Source organism: Tasmannia lanceolata, unplaced genomic scaffold (assembly GCF_043159265.1).
Source record: "Tasmannia lanceolata isolate RefF3 unplaced genomic scaffold, GAP_Taslan_0.1 ptg000018l, whole genome shotgun sequence".
NCBI classification, from domain to species: Eukaryota; Viridiplantae; Streptophyta; class Magnoliopsida; order Canellales; family Winteraceae; genus Tasmannia; species Tasmannia lanceolata.
The window spans coordinates 23,868,685-23,882,245 of NW_027518695.1; the positions used below are offsets into that span (position 1 = coordinate 23,868,685).

Sequence of the window (13,561 nt, forward strand, 5' to 3'; positions counted from 1 at the left end):
GCACCCTGGTCCGCACCCTGGTTTGTACCTTGCTTCCTCCTAGTTAGACCATGGCTAGTCTCGGGTTTGCTCCTAACTTAGACCCGACTCACTTGACCCTAACCATTAACCCAATCCAACCAAGTAATATCCCAACACAATCCGAGTCGCATGTCTGAATCCATTTGGCCGAATCTCATAAGCCCGCCCACTTTGAATTCCGAAAATTCAAACCCTTGATGATTCCTATATGCTCAATTCTTTGATGCAAATTCCCAATTCCAAAATCCCATTGCTAGATCAATGTTTCTGAATCTCAAGTCCAATGCTCAAATGCAAACCCGATTCCAGATACAAATACCAATTCTGTCTTCCAAAATCCAAGCAACCTCGCCAGCGGAACTACGTGTGGCTTGATCCCCATCGCGGGGTACGTAGGCAATTTGGCACTCCCAAGTTCAGTCGCACCTTTCTCTATCTTTCTCATTCCCTCACACTATTTCATCATCTCTTCCATCCCTTTTTTCACTAACCTCGAGAATTTAAATCGATTTGTCTTGTGTCTTTCAGAACCGTTGGATCACGGTTTCCGTCGTAAGGACCCTTAGAGCCCAATTTAGGAACACCGGTGTCGTGTCGTGTCCTAAGTTTTAGGGAGTCCTAGAGTTAGGAGTCCGGCCTCATCACGGACGCTTGCTATGTATAGCAACCGTGCCATAGGTCTAGTTACACTAGTCACCCAATCTTTCCCTAGGACAAGCCTAGTAAACTAGGATGTAAGGCAAACCTGCATTAGTCTAAGGGACCATTTGCATTTAGATGAGAATCATATAGCATCTTAGATGAAATCCTAAGATAATAAAATCTTCAACTTGAATTAAATAACTTCTCCTAAAACTGTTGAAACAGTCAATCCCGTCTAGGTCGGTGTCTTAGTTGAGTTAGGCATATGTAACTTAGCTTAGGTGCACCGAACTACGTCGACTCTGATCCCAGTGAGGCTTGGGTACGTAGGCAGCTTGGATGTCTGACGGCATACCACCCGCGAGTCGGCACCACAACAAATTGTGGTGTTTTGTATATTAATTTTCTTATAAATACTTAATCAAATCAGTTAGGGTTTTCCATGAAATTAGAATTCTAGGAGAACTTTCACTTAGAATGAATCCAGACAAATTAATAAATCAAGATACACATCTAGGATTCACATTGAAATTAGATTCTAGGATGCATGTCACTTAGTTCGCACATTAACATAGAGTTGAATGAGCCATTTAAAATAAATTTAAAAGAGTTAGCTTTTGGAATCGAAGACCGATTATCGGGCAGGAATGGTGCATGTGGTGGATAACTCCCCATACCTTCCATTCTCGTAACCAGGTAGCGAGTCTAGATTTCTGGTTAATTACGGGTCCTAGATCCCACATCTAGGTGGCGACTCTGTCAGTCTCTTTCGTGTGGAATTCGGATTGCCTTAGTGATCCCAAGTTTACAGGAAAGACAAATTCAAATCAATAATTAAAATGCACACGCCAATCGCGTGGATACGAGAGACCAAGAGAGAAGGCGCGGCGGCTCGCGCCCCGCCCCTCTCGCGGGATCGGGTACCACACTTGTCCGTCTCTAGTTTATACTGCTTGGCTGTATGATGCGTAGCTATCGCTCTAGGTAGGAGTCATGGACTTAGGAGTGGACTTCCGGTCTTTCCGGAGACGAGCCGTGGCGAACCAATCGTCGAGTACCCTAGTTTTAGTGAACTGGATTTTGAAGGAGCTTTGGTTCTTGCACCCGGGCTGGTTCCGGACCAGGAGTGGGCTCCCGGTATTTGCGAAGACGAGCCGTGGCGAACCAAACGTCGAGTACCCTAGTTTTAGTGAACTGGGTTTTGAAGGAGCTTTGGTTCTTGCACCCGGGCTGGTTTCGGACCAGGAGTGGGCTCCCGGTCTTTGCGGAGACGAGCCGTGGCAAACCAAACGTCGAGTGCCCTAGTCTTAGTGAACTGGGTTTTGAAGGAGCTTTGGTTCTTACACCCGGGCTGGTTCCGGACCAGGAGTGGGCTCCCGGTCTTTGCGGAGACGAGCCGTGGCAAACCAAACGTCGAGTGCCCTAGTTTTAGTGAACTGGGTTTCGAAGGAGCTTTGGTTTTTGCATCCGGGCTGGTTCCGGACCAGGAGTGGGCTCCCGGTCTTTGCGGAGACGAGCCATGGCGAACCAATCGTCGAGTACCCTAGTTTTAGTGAACTGGGTTTCCCAATTTGACGGACACGAAGGCATTTGTAAAAAAAGGTTCTTTCATTCACATTCAGGAGATATTTACAAAGTTTTTTTTTTTTGTGTGCCGGCTACTTCGCTACTGATGATATTTGCGAAGGTTCTTCGAGTTCCAGGCATGTGGTAGTAGTTGTTCCTCGAGTGTTTCCAGTCTGTAACTTCCCGGGCGAATCACCTCTTTTACTCGGTAAGGCCCCTCCCAGGTTGGGGAAAGCTTTACGGCCTTCTTCGGTTGGGAGATAGCAGCTTTCCTTAAGACCAGATCTCTAACTCGAAACTCTCTAGGGCGTATCTTCGAGTCATGATAGCGAGATATTTTCTGCTTGTAGGCGGCGACTCTTATTCGGGATTCTTCTCTGGCCTCCTCTAATAAGTCAAGGTTCGCGCGGAGCCCGTCACCGTTGAGCTGTTCGTTGAAGTTGGAAATTCTAGCGGACGGGGTGCCTACATCGACAGGTATTACCGCCTCTGTTCCAAAGGACAGGTTGAATGGAGACTCACCCGTTGGTGTGCGCGGGGTGGTGCGATAAGCCCATAGGATGTGATAGAGCTCATCTGCCCATCGACCAACTTTTTCGTCCAGTCTTTTCTTGATCCCTTGCAGTAGGATTCAGTTTGTGACTTCTGTCTGCCCGTTGGTCTGCGGGTGTGCTACGGAGGTGAACCTCTGCTCAATTTTCAGGTCGGAGCAGAACTTCCGAAAGTTTCGACAGTCGAACTGTTTGCCGTTATCTGTTATCAAGGCGCGAGGAATCCCGAATCTGCAGACCACTGATTTCCAGAAGAAGTTCTGTACATTCTGCTCGGTGATATGGGCTAGAGGTTCGGCCTCCACCCATTTGGTAAAATAATCAATGGCCACTACTACGAAGGTGCGCCTTCCGGAGGCCGGTGGAAAGGGGCCCAAGATATCCATCCCCCAAATCGCGAAGGGTAGCGGGCTGATAATTGGAGCCATGGATACAACAAGCTGATGGATGGTGGGGGAGAACTTTTAGCATCTCTCGCACCTCCTGACCAGGGTCAGGGCATCTTGTCTCAGGGTCGGCCAGTACAGACCTCTCAGCAAAACTTTGATCGCCAGGGCCTTGCCCCCCAGGTGCTCTCCGCAAATGCCTTCGTGTGTTTCTTGCAGGGCATACGCGGCGTCGTCGGGCCGGAGGGACTTTAAGTATGGGAGGGTGTAGGATCTTTTGAACAGGCTCTCGCCATCGAGTGAAAACCGGGCTGCCCTTTGGATCACCTTACGGGCTTCCTTCTTCGCCTCGGGTAGTTTCCCACTACGCAGGCAGTCGACGATTTCGTCCATCCAGCAGGACTCGTGCTCTACCTCCATGATTTCAGCGGCCTTTCTCTTGATACTGGACCTCTGTAGGAACTCCATACATATATTATCGAGAGCCGTGTATCCGGATTCGGCTAGCTTAGATAGTACGTCTGCTTTTGTGTTCTCTGCTCTGGGGATTCTGACGACCTCGAAACTTTTGAACCTGGTGGATAACTGTTGGACCAGGGAGAGGTACTTGACCATACGCTCGTCGCGGGCTTCGTACGTTCCCTGAATCTGATTTGTAACCAACTGGGAATCACAGTAGGCTTTCAGCCTTTGGGCCTTGACTTGAACGGCGAGATTCATCCCGGCGAGGAGGGCTTCGTATTCTGCCTCATTATTAGATGCGCGGAATCCGAACCTTAGGGCATAATCTGCGGTGAAGCTGTTTGGTCCGGTGAGAATCAGACCGGCGCCACAGCCACCCCTGTTCGAAGACCCATCCACGTACACTTCCCAGAGGGGCTCGGCGGCTGATGGATCCTGTTCTGCTGGTGTGGGGACGATTTCTGCCTCAGCCTCATCCGCCGCTCGCTCCTCATGAGTTACCGACTTTTCCGTGATTGGGGTTTGAACAATTTCAAATTCGGCAGCCCATCGGGGGATGGAGCATTCATCCACGAAGTCTGCCAATACCTGAGCCTTGATTGCGGGCCTGGGCATGTAGCGGATGTCAAATTCACTCAGTTCCACGGCCCACTTGACGAGTCGCCCCGAGGTGTCCGGCTTATGGAGAACTTGCCTGAGCGGCTGGTCAGTAAGGACCTTTATCGTGTGAGCTTGAAAATACGGTCTCAACTTCCTGGCCGCCATCACCAGCGTGTAAGCCAATTTTTCGATCCGCTGGTATCTTATTTCAGCATCGTGTAAGACCTTGCTAACGTAGTAGACCGGCTTTTGTTGACTGTGATCCTCACGAACTAGGACAGCTGCCAGAGTAAGGGGGCTTATGGATAGATACAAGAGTAGCTCCTCACCAGGCTCAGGCTTTGTTAATAGCGGTGGAGAGGACAAGTATCTTTTTAACTCCTCGAAGGCCGCCTGGCATTCCTCTGTCCAGGGCGCGGTCTTAAATCCTTTGACTGCGCTGAAGAAAGGGAGGCACCTCTCCGCAGATTTTGAAACGAAGCGCCCCAGCGCGGCTATCATCCCTGTCAATCGCTGCACTTCTCTGATGGTTTTGGGTGGAGCGAGATCCACCACGGCCTTGATTTTTTCTGGATTGGCTTCTATGCCTCTTTGGCTAACCATAAACCCTAGGAATTTTCCAGAGCTGACACCGAAGGTGCATTTGGTGGGATTGAGCTTCATCCTGTGCTCCCTCAGGACTTGGAACGTTTCTTCCAGGTCGGAGACATGATCTTGCGTACTCCGGCTTTTGACCAGCATGTCGTCAACGTAGACTTCCATGTTGCGGCCGATCTGAGTCCGAAACAGTTTGTTTACGAGCCTCTGATATGTGGCCCCGGTGTTTTTCAGGCCAAAGGGCATAACACGGTAGCAGTAGGTCCCCTGGTCTGTTACAAAGGAGGTCTTCGGGATATCTGACTCATACATTCTGATCTGGTTATATCCGGAGAAGGCGTCCATGAAGCTCAATAACTCGTGACCTGCAGTGGCGTCGATGAGTTGATCGATCTTTGGGAGTAGGTAGCTGTCCTTGGGACAGGCTTTATTCAGATCAGTGAAGTCGACGCAGGTTCTCCATTTCCCATTTGCCTTTTTTACCAGGACTACGTTTGCCAACCAGTCCGGGTATTGGATCTCTCGAATGAAGTCGGCTTTCAGGAGCCTCTGCACTTCTTCTTTGACCGCCCGCTGCCTCTCGAGGGCGAAGTGTCTTCTTTTCTGCTTTACTGGCCTGCAGGTTGGGTCAACACCTAGCCTGTGCGTACTGACCTCCGGATTAATACCGGGCATGTCTGCGAAGGTCCAAGCAAAGACATCTGCGTTGTTCTGAAGAAATTGGGTGAGGCTGCGCCGGGTGCCGTCGTCTAGAGAGGAGCCGATCTTAACGACCTTTTCATCATCACCTCTGCACAGGGGGATGGAGATAAGGTCTTTTGCGGGTTGAGATCCCTGAGCTTCGCTCCTCATGTCGAGTAGCTCAATTGGAAATGATTCTGTCGCGTTTTTGCCTTTCAGTGCCATTGCATAACACTCCCTAGACTGCGGCTGGTCCCCCCTTCTCCAACGCCATTGGGCGTGACGGCGCGGATCTGGTTCTGGCCCGGCCGTCCTAAAATAGCGTTATAGACCGAAGTGGCCTTCACTACTAGGAAGTTGACCATGGCGAAGGCTTGGCAGGGTGACTCTCTGACGAGGACAGGAAGTTCGATCTGTCCCTCAACCTTGACTACCTCTCCCGAGAAGCCGAAGAGATCTGAGTTTGCCGGCCTTAAGCGGTCGTCACCTATCATCATCCTTTCGAAGGCGTGATAGTACAGGATGTCGGCTGAACTCCCATTGTCTACCAGGATTTTCTTCAATTCCCAGTTCGCGACGAGCATGGTTAGGACTAGGGCGTCGTCATGTGGTAATATCAGGCCGTCGAGGTCTGCGTCTGAGAAGGAGACCTCATTCTCCGTCTTCATCTTCTTGTCGCATGCGTGCACGGCATTGACTCGGTGTGCGTAAGCTTTTCGCGCAGCGGATGAGGTGCCACCAGCTGCCGGACCGCCCATGATTGTGCCGATGACTCCCCTTGGTTGAGAGCGGGGTCCTTCTGGCTGTGGACTAGGTGGTGGAGGAGACTGTCTTCGGGCTGGGGGCGGTTGAGACCGCCGAGGACTCCAGCCCTGGGGACCTCTCTCCTTGGGTTCGTTCCTGTGGGTGTCACCTCGGACATACTTTTTCAAATAGCCCCGGCTGATCAATTGCTCGATCTCCTCCTTCAGCTGCCAGCAGTCGTCCGTGTCGTGGCCGTGGTCCCTGTGGAAACGGCAGTATTTTGACTTGTCTCTCTTGTTCCCCTTGGAGATCATTGGGGTTGGCCACTTTATGAACTCCTCTCTGCTGATAGCAGCTTGTATGTGCCTTCGGGATGTGTTGAGAGGGGTGAAGTTTTCCTCCCTTCTTTGGGGGGACTTGTCTCTTCTAACAACCTTGTCATCCCTACGCGGCTTAGCAGGGTGCTTGTCTCGGTTCATATCATCAGCGGCCCTCCTCCGATTCGAGTCCAGAGCGGCCAGAGTCTCTTCTACTGAAATATATTCCTCCACCCCAGCCATTAAGTCCGCTAGGGAGAATGGATTCCGGTGGGCCACTGCTCGGCGGAAATCATTGGATCTAGCACCTGCGAGGAGCGCGTTTGTAGCAGCCGAGGGGTCTAGGTTTGGCACTTGAAGCGCCTCCCTGTTGAATCGGCTGACGAATGTTTTGAGAGGTTCATTATCCTCCTGTCGCAAGGCCATTAAGGATGTTGTTGTCTTCCTTGGCCTGCGGCTACTCATGAAGTGGCGGACCAAGTCTTCCCCGAAGTCATCGAAACTGCTGATGGAGTTCGGTCTGATCCTTGAGTACCAGTCCCTTGCTGCACCTGTCAAGGTCGTCGGGAATGCTCTGCAAAGGAAGCCATCTGACGCACCATGGAGGAGCATCATTGTTCGGAACGTCTCCAAGTAGTCCACGGGGTCAGTGGTCCCATCATACTGCGGGATAGCTGGCATTTTAAACCTCCTGGGTGCTGGGGCGCCCATCACATCGTCGGTGAACGGCGTTCTGCTCGAGAACGCCCTAGACACAGGCCGGCTTTGATCCTTAGCCAGCTCTTCGATTCTGTCGCCCATCTCTTCTATCCTTCGCATCACCGGGTCAACTCTACGGTCTGGGGACCTGTTTCTTTCCGCAAATGGGCTCGCCGCGGAGCCGGAGTGGCTTTCCGGACTTCTACGACGGGACCGAGATTTCGCTTGTGGCACGCGCTCTTCATGAGCTCGGTGCCTTTGCGGAGAGCGAGACCGCGACCTTCGACGGTGGTGCGGCTCTGTCTGTGCGTGCCTGGCCGCGAGGTGACGGACTTGTCTGGTGGAGTGGTGAGTTCGGTCCTCACCATGGCGCGACGACTCTCCCCTGTGGATATCTGGTCTCTCGGGGACAGGTCGTGGAGCTTCCGGAGGAGGTTGGGGGGCGTCTGGAGTAACTGCTGGTACTGCCCAACTAGAGCTGTCATTTGCCGAAAGAGGGCTTGAACTTGCTCTGGAGTGGGCATGGGGTTGAGGTGCTCCGAACGAGGCTGGCTCTGTTCGGCCGTAGCAGAAGCTGCCACCACCAGCGATGCGAGTCGCTCACTTCGAGTCCTGCCGGGTAGCACGGCTCGGGTGGTCCGTGCGGTTGGCACCCGCGCACTCTTGCGTCCTGCCATTTTTGTGAAGTGGTTGGAACAGCCTTTAGTTCAGGGGTCCCACGGATGGCGCCAATCTGTTAGGCCCGAAATTGGTTAACAGATATGACAGTGACGTAAGAGCCGAGCTGGGGGGCTCGAGTGAGGTGAAATGGAGGGTAGAGTCCTGATTAACTGTGTCCTGCACAGAAGCAAACGAGGTCAGAATGGCCGACCCGGAGTGTACTCCGGACAGACCGTTCGACACTCAAGTCAGTAACAGCCGGAGTGAAGGGGTGGTTTTTAGAGTGGTGGGTAAGAATTCAATACCTTGATTTATGAGCTTTGGAAGCCTTTTTATAAGGAAAGTTTGGGGTAGGTGGGGAGTTAATGCCCCAAAGCAGGTGTCGACCAGCTATACGTTCAGGTTCACCTACTCCGAGGGAATTACCAAACTACCCCTGCTGGTGTGGGTTCTGCAGTGGGCCCTCCTCTAGCCACGTGTCGGAAGCTAACAGGCTGCTGCGTTTTCGCACCCCATCAGAGCTCAAAATTTAATGTATAAAGAGAAAAGAGATAAAAAAAAACAAAAAGGATTAGCCGCTTGCCACACAAGGGAAAACCCTAGAAAATCAAATGTTCAAAGCATATAAAATGAATGGTTTGGATCATTATACAAGTGGGGGTTTTGTATACTTACTCATCTGACACATATATCATGTCCTCCAAATCGGCACCTTCATAAGGAAAAAGAAGCACCACAGCAGACCCACGGCTACAACTGACAACGAATTTGAGAAGTTCTGTACACGGTATTCTCCCATAAATCTCTCCTCAAAGTCCTTTGTCCTACGATTGTTAGAAGTGGAATCGAGAACTTTCCAACAAAGAGGATTAGTAGATGCTTTGTACCAAGATTGGCAGACAAGAGGCACACCTAATACAATGTCTTCAAAACCCAGCCTTCCAAACACATTCAGCAAACAATCCATCTCCAAATCTTCTCATTTCCTATCCTCAATTTCTTCTCAATCACGTTGTTATGAAGGAAAGCAATCTAGGGCAATTTGTTAGTCTCCTTATTTATGGTCGTTTGAAGATGGGAAAACTGGCACATTGACACTTCAAATATACGAATGATCCTAGCCTTACAATCTAAAGAGAAACTGCATATTATGGAAGCCTCTATAGATTGGAGGGTTACAATCATCCCATGGAAATGATTTTTAGCTCACAACCTATTTACATTGTGGTCCATCAAATGTATGGTTTCGATCATCCTATGGTATGGATCGTACAGTAAAATTAAGGCCCAACTATATGCCCCACCCATATTTTTCAAAATGAAGTGTACGGTCCACACCATAGGATGATACAAGCTGTCCATTTGAGATGGGCCTCAATGTAAATAGGTTGTGCAGCCAAAATCATTTCCAAGGATGATTGCATCCCTCTGATCTATAAGGTTTCCATAATATTAGACCTGGCAAAATGGGACCCATACCCACGGGTACACCCGGCCCGCAGGGGTACGGGTGCCAATTTCATTACTCGCGAAAAAAAATACCCGCACCCAACCTGTACCCGTGACCCGCGCGTGGGTCTGGGTCAGGCATTGGTGCCCGCGGGTGCCCCGGGTTACCCGCCATTCGGTTTTCAACTTTTTATTCTCAAGGCCTAAACACTAAACAGTAAAAAATAGACTGTGGGTGAGCCAACAAAACAAGTCAAAGCAATCAGACTATGTGACTGGTATCTTTGGTTGTACCAAAACAAACACTTGTTAAAGTAAATGAAAAATTGTATGATGAATGGCCGTATAAACATGTACTCATCATCCCATCCTTGATATTTGATCCAACAGCAGCTGACTTGTTAAGAAGCTGCTGTTGGATTAAATATCAAGGCTTGTACATCCATCATACCACCTTTATGTGTTCATACACCCATTCATCATATAATTTGTTTTGGTAAATATATATATAATTTCTTCTTTAAATTTGCCGGGTTACCCGCGGGTACACCCGTACCAGCCCGGGTGGGTTCCGGGTTCATGAAAGGCTACCCGTACCCGCACCGGTATTTCTTACCCGGACCCGCGCGGGTTACCTGTTTGCCAGGTCTACATAATATGTAGTTTCTCTTTAGATAAGATGGCTAGGATCATCCTGTGAAAATGATTTTTTGGGGGCAGAACCTATTTAGGTTATGGCCTAGTAGATTGGAAGGGGTATATCACTGCCCAAAAATAATCTGGATTTTTAATTCTGCTACATAGTAATAGATAAAGAGTGCATTCGTTGGGCACAACGTAAAATGGTGTTTTAACCGTCTATGGAGGAAGTGCTTATTAGAACAGAGAAAGACTCGTTCAAAACGGGCCCTTTGGCACTTGATAGATATAAGGTGGTCCCTGAAAGATAGGAAGACTCTATTATAAACACCCTTACAATGCGCCTGTCATCTATGCCGGTCTTCCACTTATTTACATGTAATAAAGTAATTCAAATCAAGCAAAGGGAAGGGAAATGTCGGGAAGACAAAATTTATGAGTTTCACTACCAAATTCTTAAAGACAGTTTTGAAGCTCAATTTATCTTACGGCCCACACCATAGGATGATCCAAACCGTACATTTGATGGGTGACAAGGTAAATAGGTTGTGCCTAAAAAATCATTTCCATAGGATGATCCAAGCTCTCCAATTGAAACTGCATATTATAGAAACCTCTATAGATCGCAGAGTTCAGATCATGCTATGGAAATGATTTTTGGAGCACAACTTATTACGTTGTTGCCCACCAAATGGACAACTTGGATAATCCTATGGTCCACTTTGAAAAATACCTGACTGTGGTTAGGTTTTCCTATGACTGGCGAACCATCTTTCGTCCGCTAGAGTCTATTTTGATGCTATATTGTTTGGTCCGAGAGATTCCGTTCATCATTGGTGGTCTATTTTCACGGTATGGACTTTAGAGATGGTGGCTTTTGTTTGAAAATTTAACCCTTGAGTAAAGGGTATTTTATCATTAGGAAATGATATATCCAACCCTATTTTTCAATTGGCACTGCCCCTTCTAGGTTAAAATAGTCATAAATACACTAGAAGGGACTGTCCCAACCAAAAAAAAAAGAGGGTGAATATATCACTTTCCTTCAGTGATAGGTTCTTGCCTTTATTTAGCAATTTTTTTTTTAATTAGAAACTCTTCTGTGCTATATTTTCTTCAGGTCAAGTCCACCTTTATCCTAGAATTCAAGTATCACTACTTAAACTGAGTTTTAGATACTCTGCTTGGTGAATAAGAATAGTTAGAGATGCAAGTGCCGCAGAATCCATCACCCTCCATCGGAAAAATCAACAATAATCAATGCTTTTTTGCTTAATTCAATGTAGAAATAAAAGTTACAGAGAATTTTTCAAAAGACAATTTCAATCGGCAAACATCAACAATTTACTACTTCTACTTAATCCAATTTTAGTAGAAGTAGACTAAATATGTCGAGTCCATAAAACAGAAATATAGCATCATATAACAACCTTATTGGGCAAACATCAACAGTCACTAGTCATATCCTCAATCTGAGTTAGCATAATCTAAGTCGAGGTGTGAAAGTTGATAATAATCATCATAATTATCATAAACAAACAAAAAATCCTCTTGAAGTTGTGCTCCCTCGCAGTTGAAGTCTCTGATATGAGAAGCTCGATTTAAGATCTCTTCGTCCACATCGAAACCCACACAATTCTTTAGGTATAGTAACTCTAGATCCTTGCAGATGCAACATTGTCATCAACCCAACCAGATGCTTTTAGGTTAACAAAATTCTTGCAATGGTTGCTGATCACCTGAAGGATCTCTGTAAAGGAGTCTGGTATAACTTCCAGCAGTAGAATTTCCAAATGCTTCAACTTACCCACAAGCTCTGCCACCTAGGTAATCCAAATCAAACCAAGGCATATCAAGGCATTTCAAGGAAGGGCACCTATATACGTAAGTTAAAGATTCAGTACCATGTGTGAATTATATATAGAGAAAAAAAAAAGAACGTTCTAAGAAGCCTACGAGGGGGCATGATTGAAACCATCAGCAAAGCCGAAATGTTACCACGCTATGTCGGGCCTATAGTTAGGGTTTGCTATTCACGTCACTATTCACAAGCATCTTAGAATTAGGTTCTAATTAAGTTGTTTCAATTATTAATTTGTTGAAGTGAAGGGTATCAGTTTCTTTTTTCTTTTTCTTTTTTTAATAATAGTGGTATCAGTTTCTTATTTTAGGAAGGATAATTACTTTCATTTAATTTTATAGAGTACTAAGTTGGGTGATTAGCAACAAGCTTAGAAACCCAAGCTGGCATGAGTATGTAGGCTTTCTAAATTAATTAGAAAGATCCAAGGCAAATGATTGAAACTCTCTAAAATTGTAAGCTTAGGCCATATTTTTCTATCAATAAATATGAATTTTTAAAAATTGTGGTACATTTTTTCTTAGGTAGACTCCTAAGGCCCTGTTTGGATAGAAAGAAAAACATAATTGAAGGAAAATTCTCTCCGCAATTTTAATGAAAATGATATGATTCTGGTTATGAACACACAGTGTAAAAATTGGCATAGAATATAAATTTTAAAGCATACAAAATGAATGGTTAAGATTATTAGATATTGAGTTGAAGGGGATTCGTTTAATGTTATCCGGTGGCTGAGGCGTGTGATGGCTCCACCTTGGAGGTTTTTGGATCTTTTTGACGAAATGGAAGATATATTGGCGGAATCAGATATTGAGTTGATTCATGTTAGAAGGTCTGCTAACGAGAAGGCGGATGCTTTGGCTAGAAGAGGGGTGGTATGCATCTCGATGAATTGGTCTGATCAATTTTCTATTTGATGGCCTAGTCATTTTGTAATTAGTTTTTATTTTTTATTTTTTGTTCTGTATCTTTGGGTATTCCCTTTCGGGTGTCCATTCGGTTTCTTTTATAATATATGCTATTTCAAAAAAAAGATTATTAGATTATGTTCTCCAATTTAACATCCTCCGGTGGAAATTTGAGCACCACAGCAGACCCACGGCTACGAGTGACAACGAATTTCAGTAAACCTGTGAATGAGTATTTCTGTACACGATATTCTCGCATGAACCTCTCCTCAAAAAGGCTCGCATCCCATTCTAAATGGCAGAGTGGAATGAAATTGAGAACTTGCCAGCAGAGAGGATTAGTAGATGCTTTGTACCAAGACCGGCATACAAAAGGCACACCCAATACCATGTCTTCAAGACTCAGCCTTCCAAACACATTAAGCAAACAATCCATCTCCAAATCTTCCCATTTCCTATCCTCCATTTCTTCTCAACTGCCTTTCTAAGTTTAAAGCCTTGTGATCGAAAGTTTTGAGGAGCTAATTGTTAGAGGCACCTTATTTATAGAGAAATGCATGGAAAGAGGTACTAGCTATCACTATCAACCAGAAGAATTAAAAGAGTCAAGGCAAAACAAGGCATGCATGAGGGTATTTTTGAGGACGGTGATAAATTCACCCCCTTCTAAGATAAATTCACCCTCTCTTACCACTTGTGTAGCCAAACCAGTACAACACTAGTATAACCGTCTCTCTCTCTCCCTCTCATGAACCATTGGTGGGGCCCACCACTTGAT

General features: G+C 46.8%; 1 protein-coding gene across 1 annotated transcript; it reads right to left on the reverse strand.

Annotated features, from left to right (window-relative positions):
- Positions 1–11,669: 11,669 nt before the first annotated feature.
- Positions 11,670–13,249, reverse strand: LOC143850207 (F-box protein FBW2-like). The gene is made up of 2 exons (XM_077359472.1): positions 12,962–13,249; positions 11,670–11,837 (listed from the first exon to the last, which is right to left on the reverse strand). Exons 1-2 carry the CDS (start codon positions 13,247–13,249, stop codon positions 11,670–11,672), a joined length of 456 nt encoding a protein of 151 aa, XP_077215587.1.
- Between the last annotated feature and the right edge of the window lie 312 nt (positions 13,250–13,561).

Bases quoted from the DNA above. Each gene is read 5' to 3' on its own strand.
- LOC143850207 (XM_077359472.1), bottom strand. From the start codon at position 13,249: ATGGAGGATAGGAAATGGGAAGATTTGGAGATGGATTGTTTGCTTAAT. The intron at 11,838-12,961 runs GTGCTCAAATTT...TGGATTACCTAG, and splicing joins GTAGCCGTGGGTCTGCTGTG to GTGGCAGAGCTTGTGGGTAA.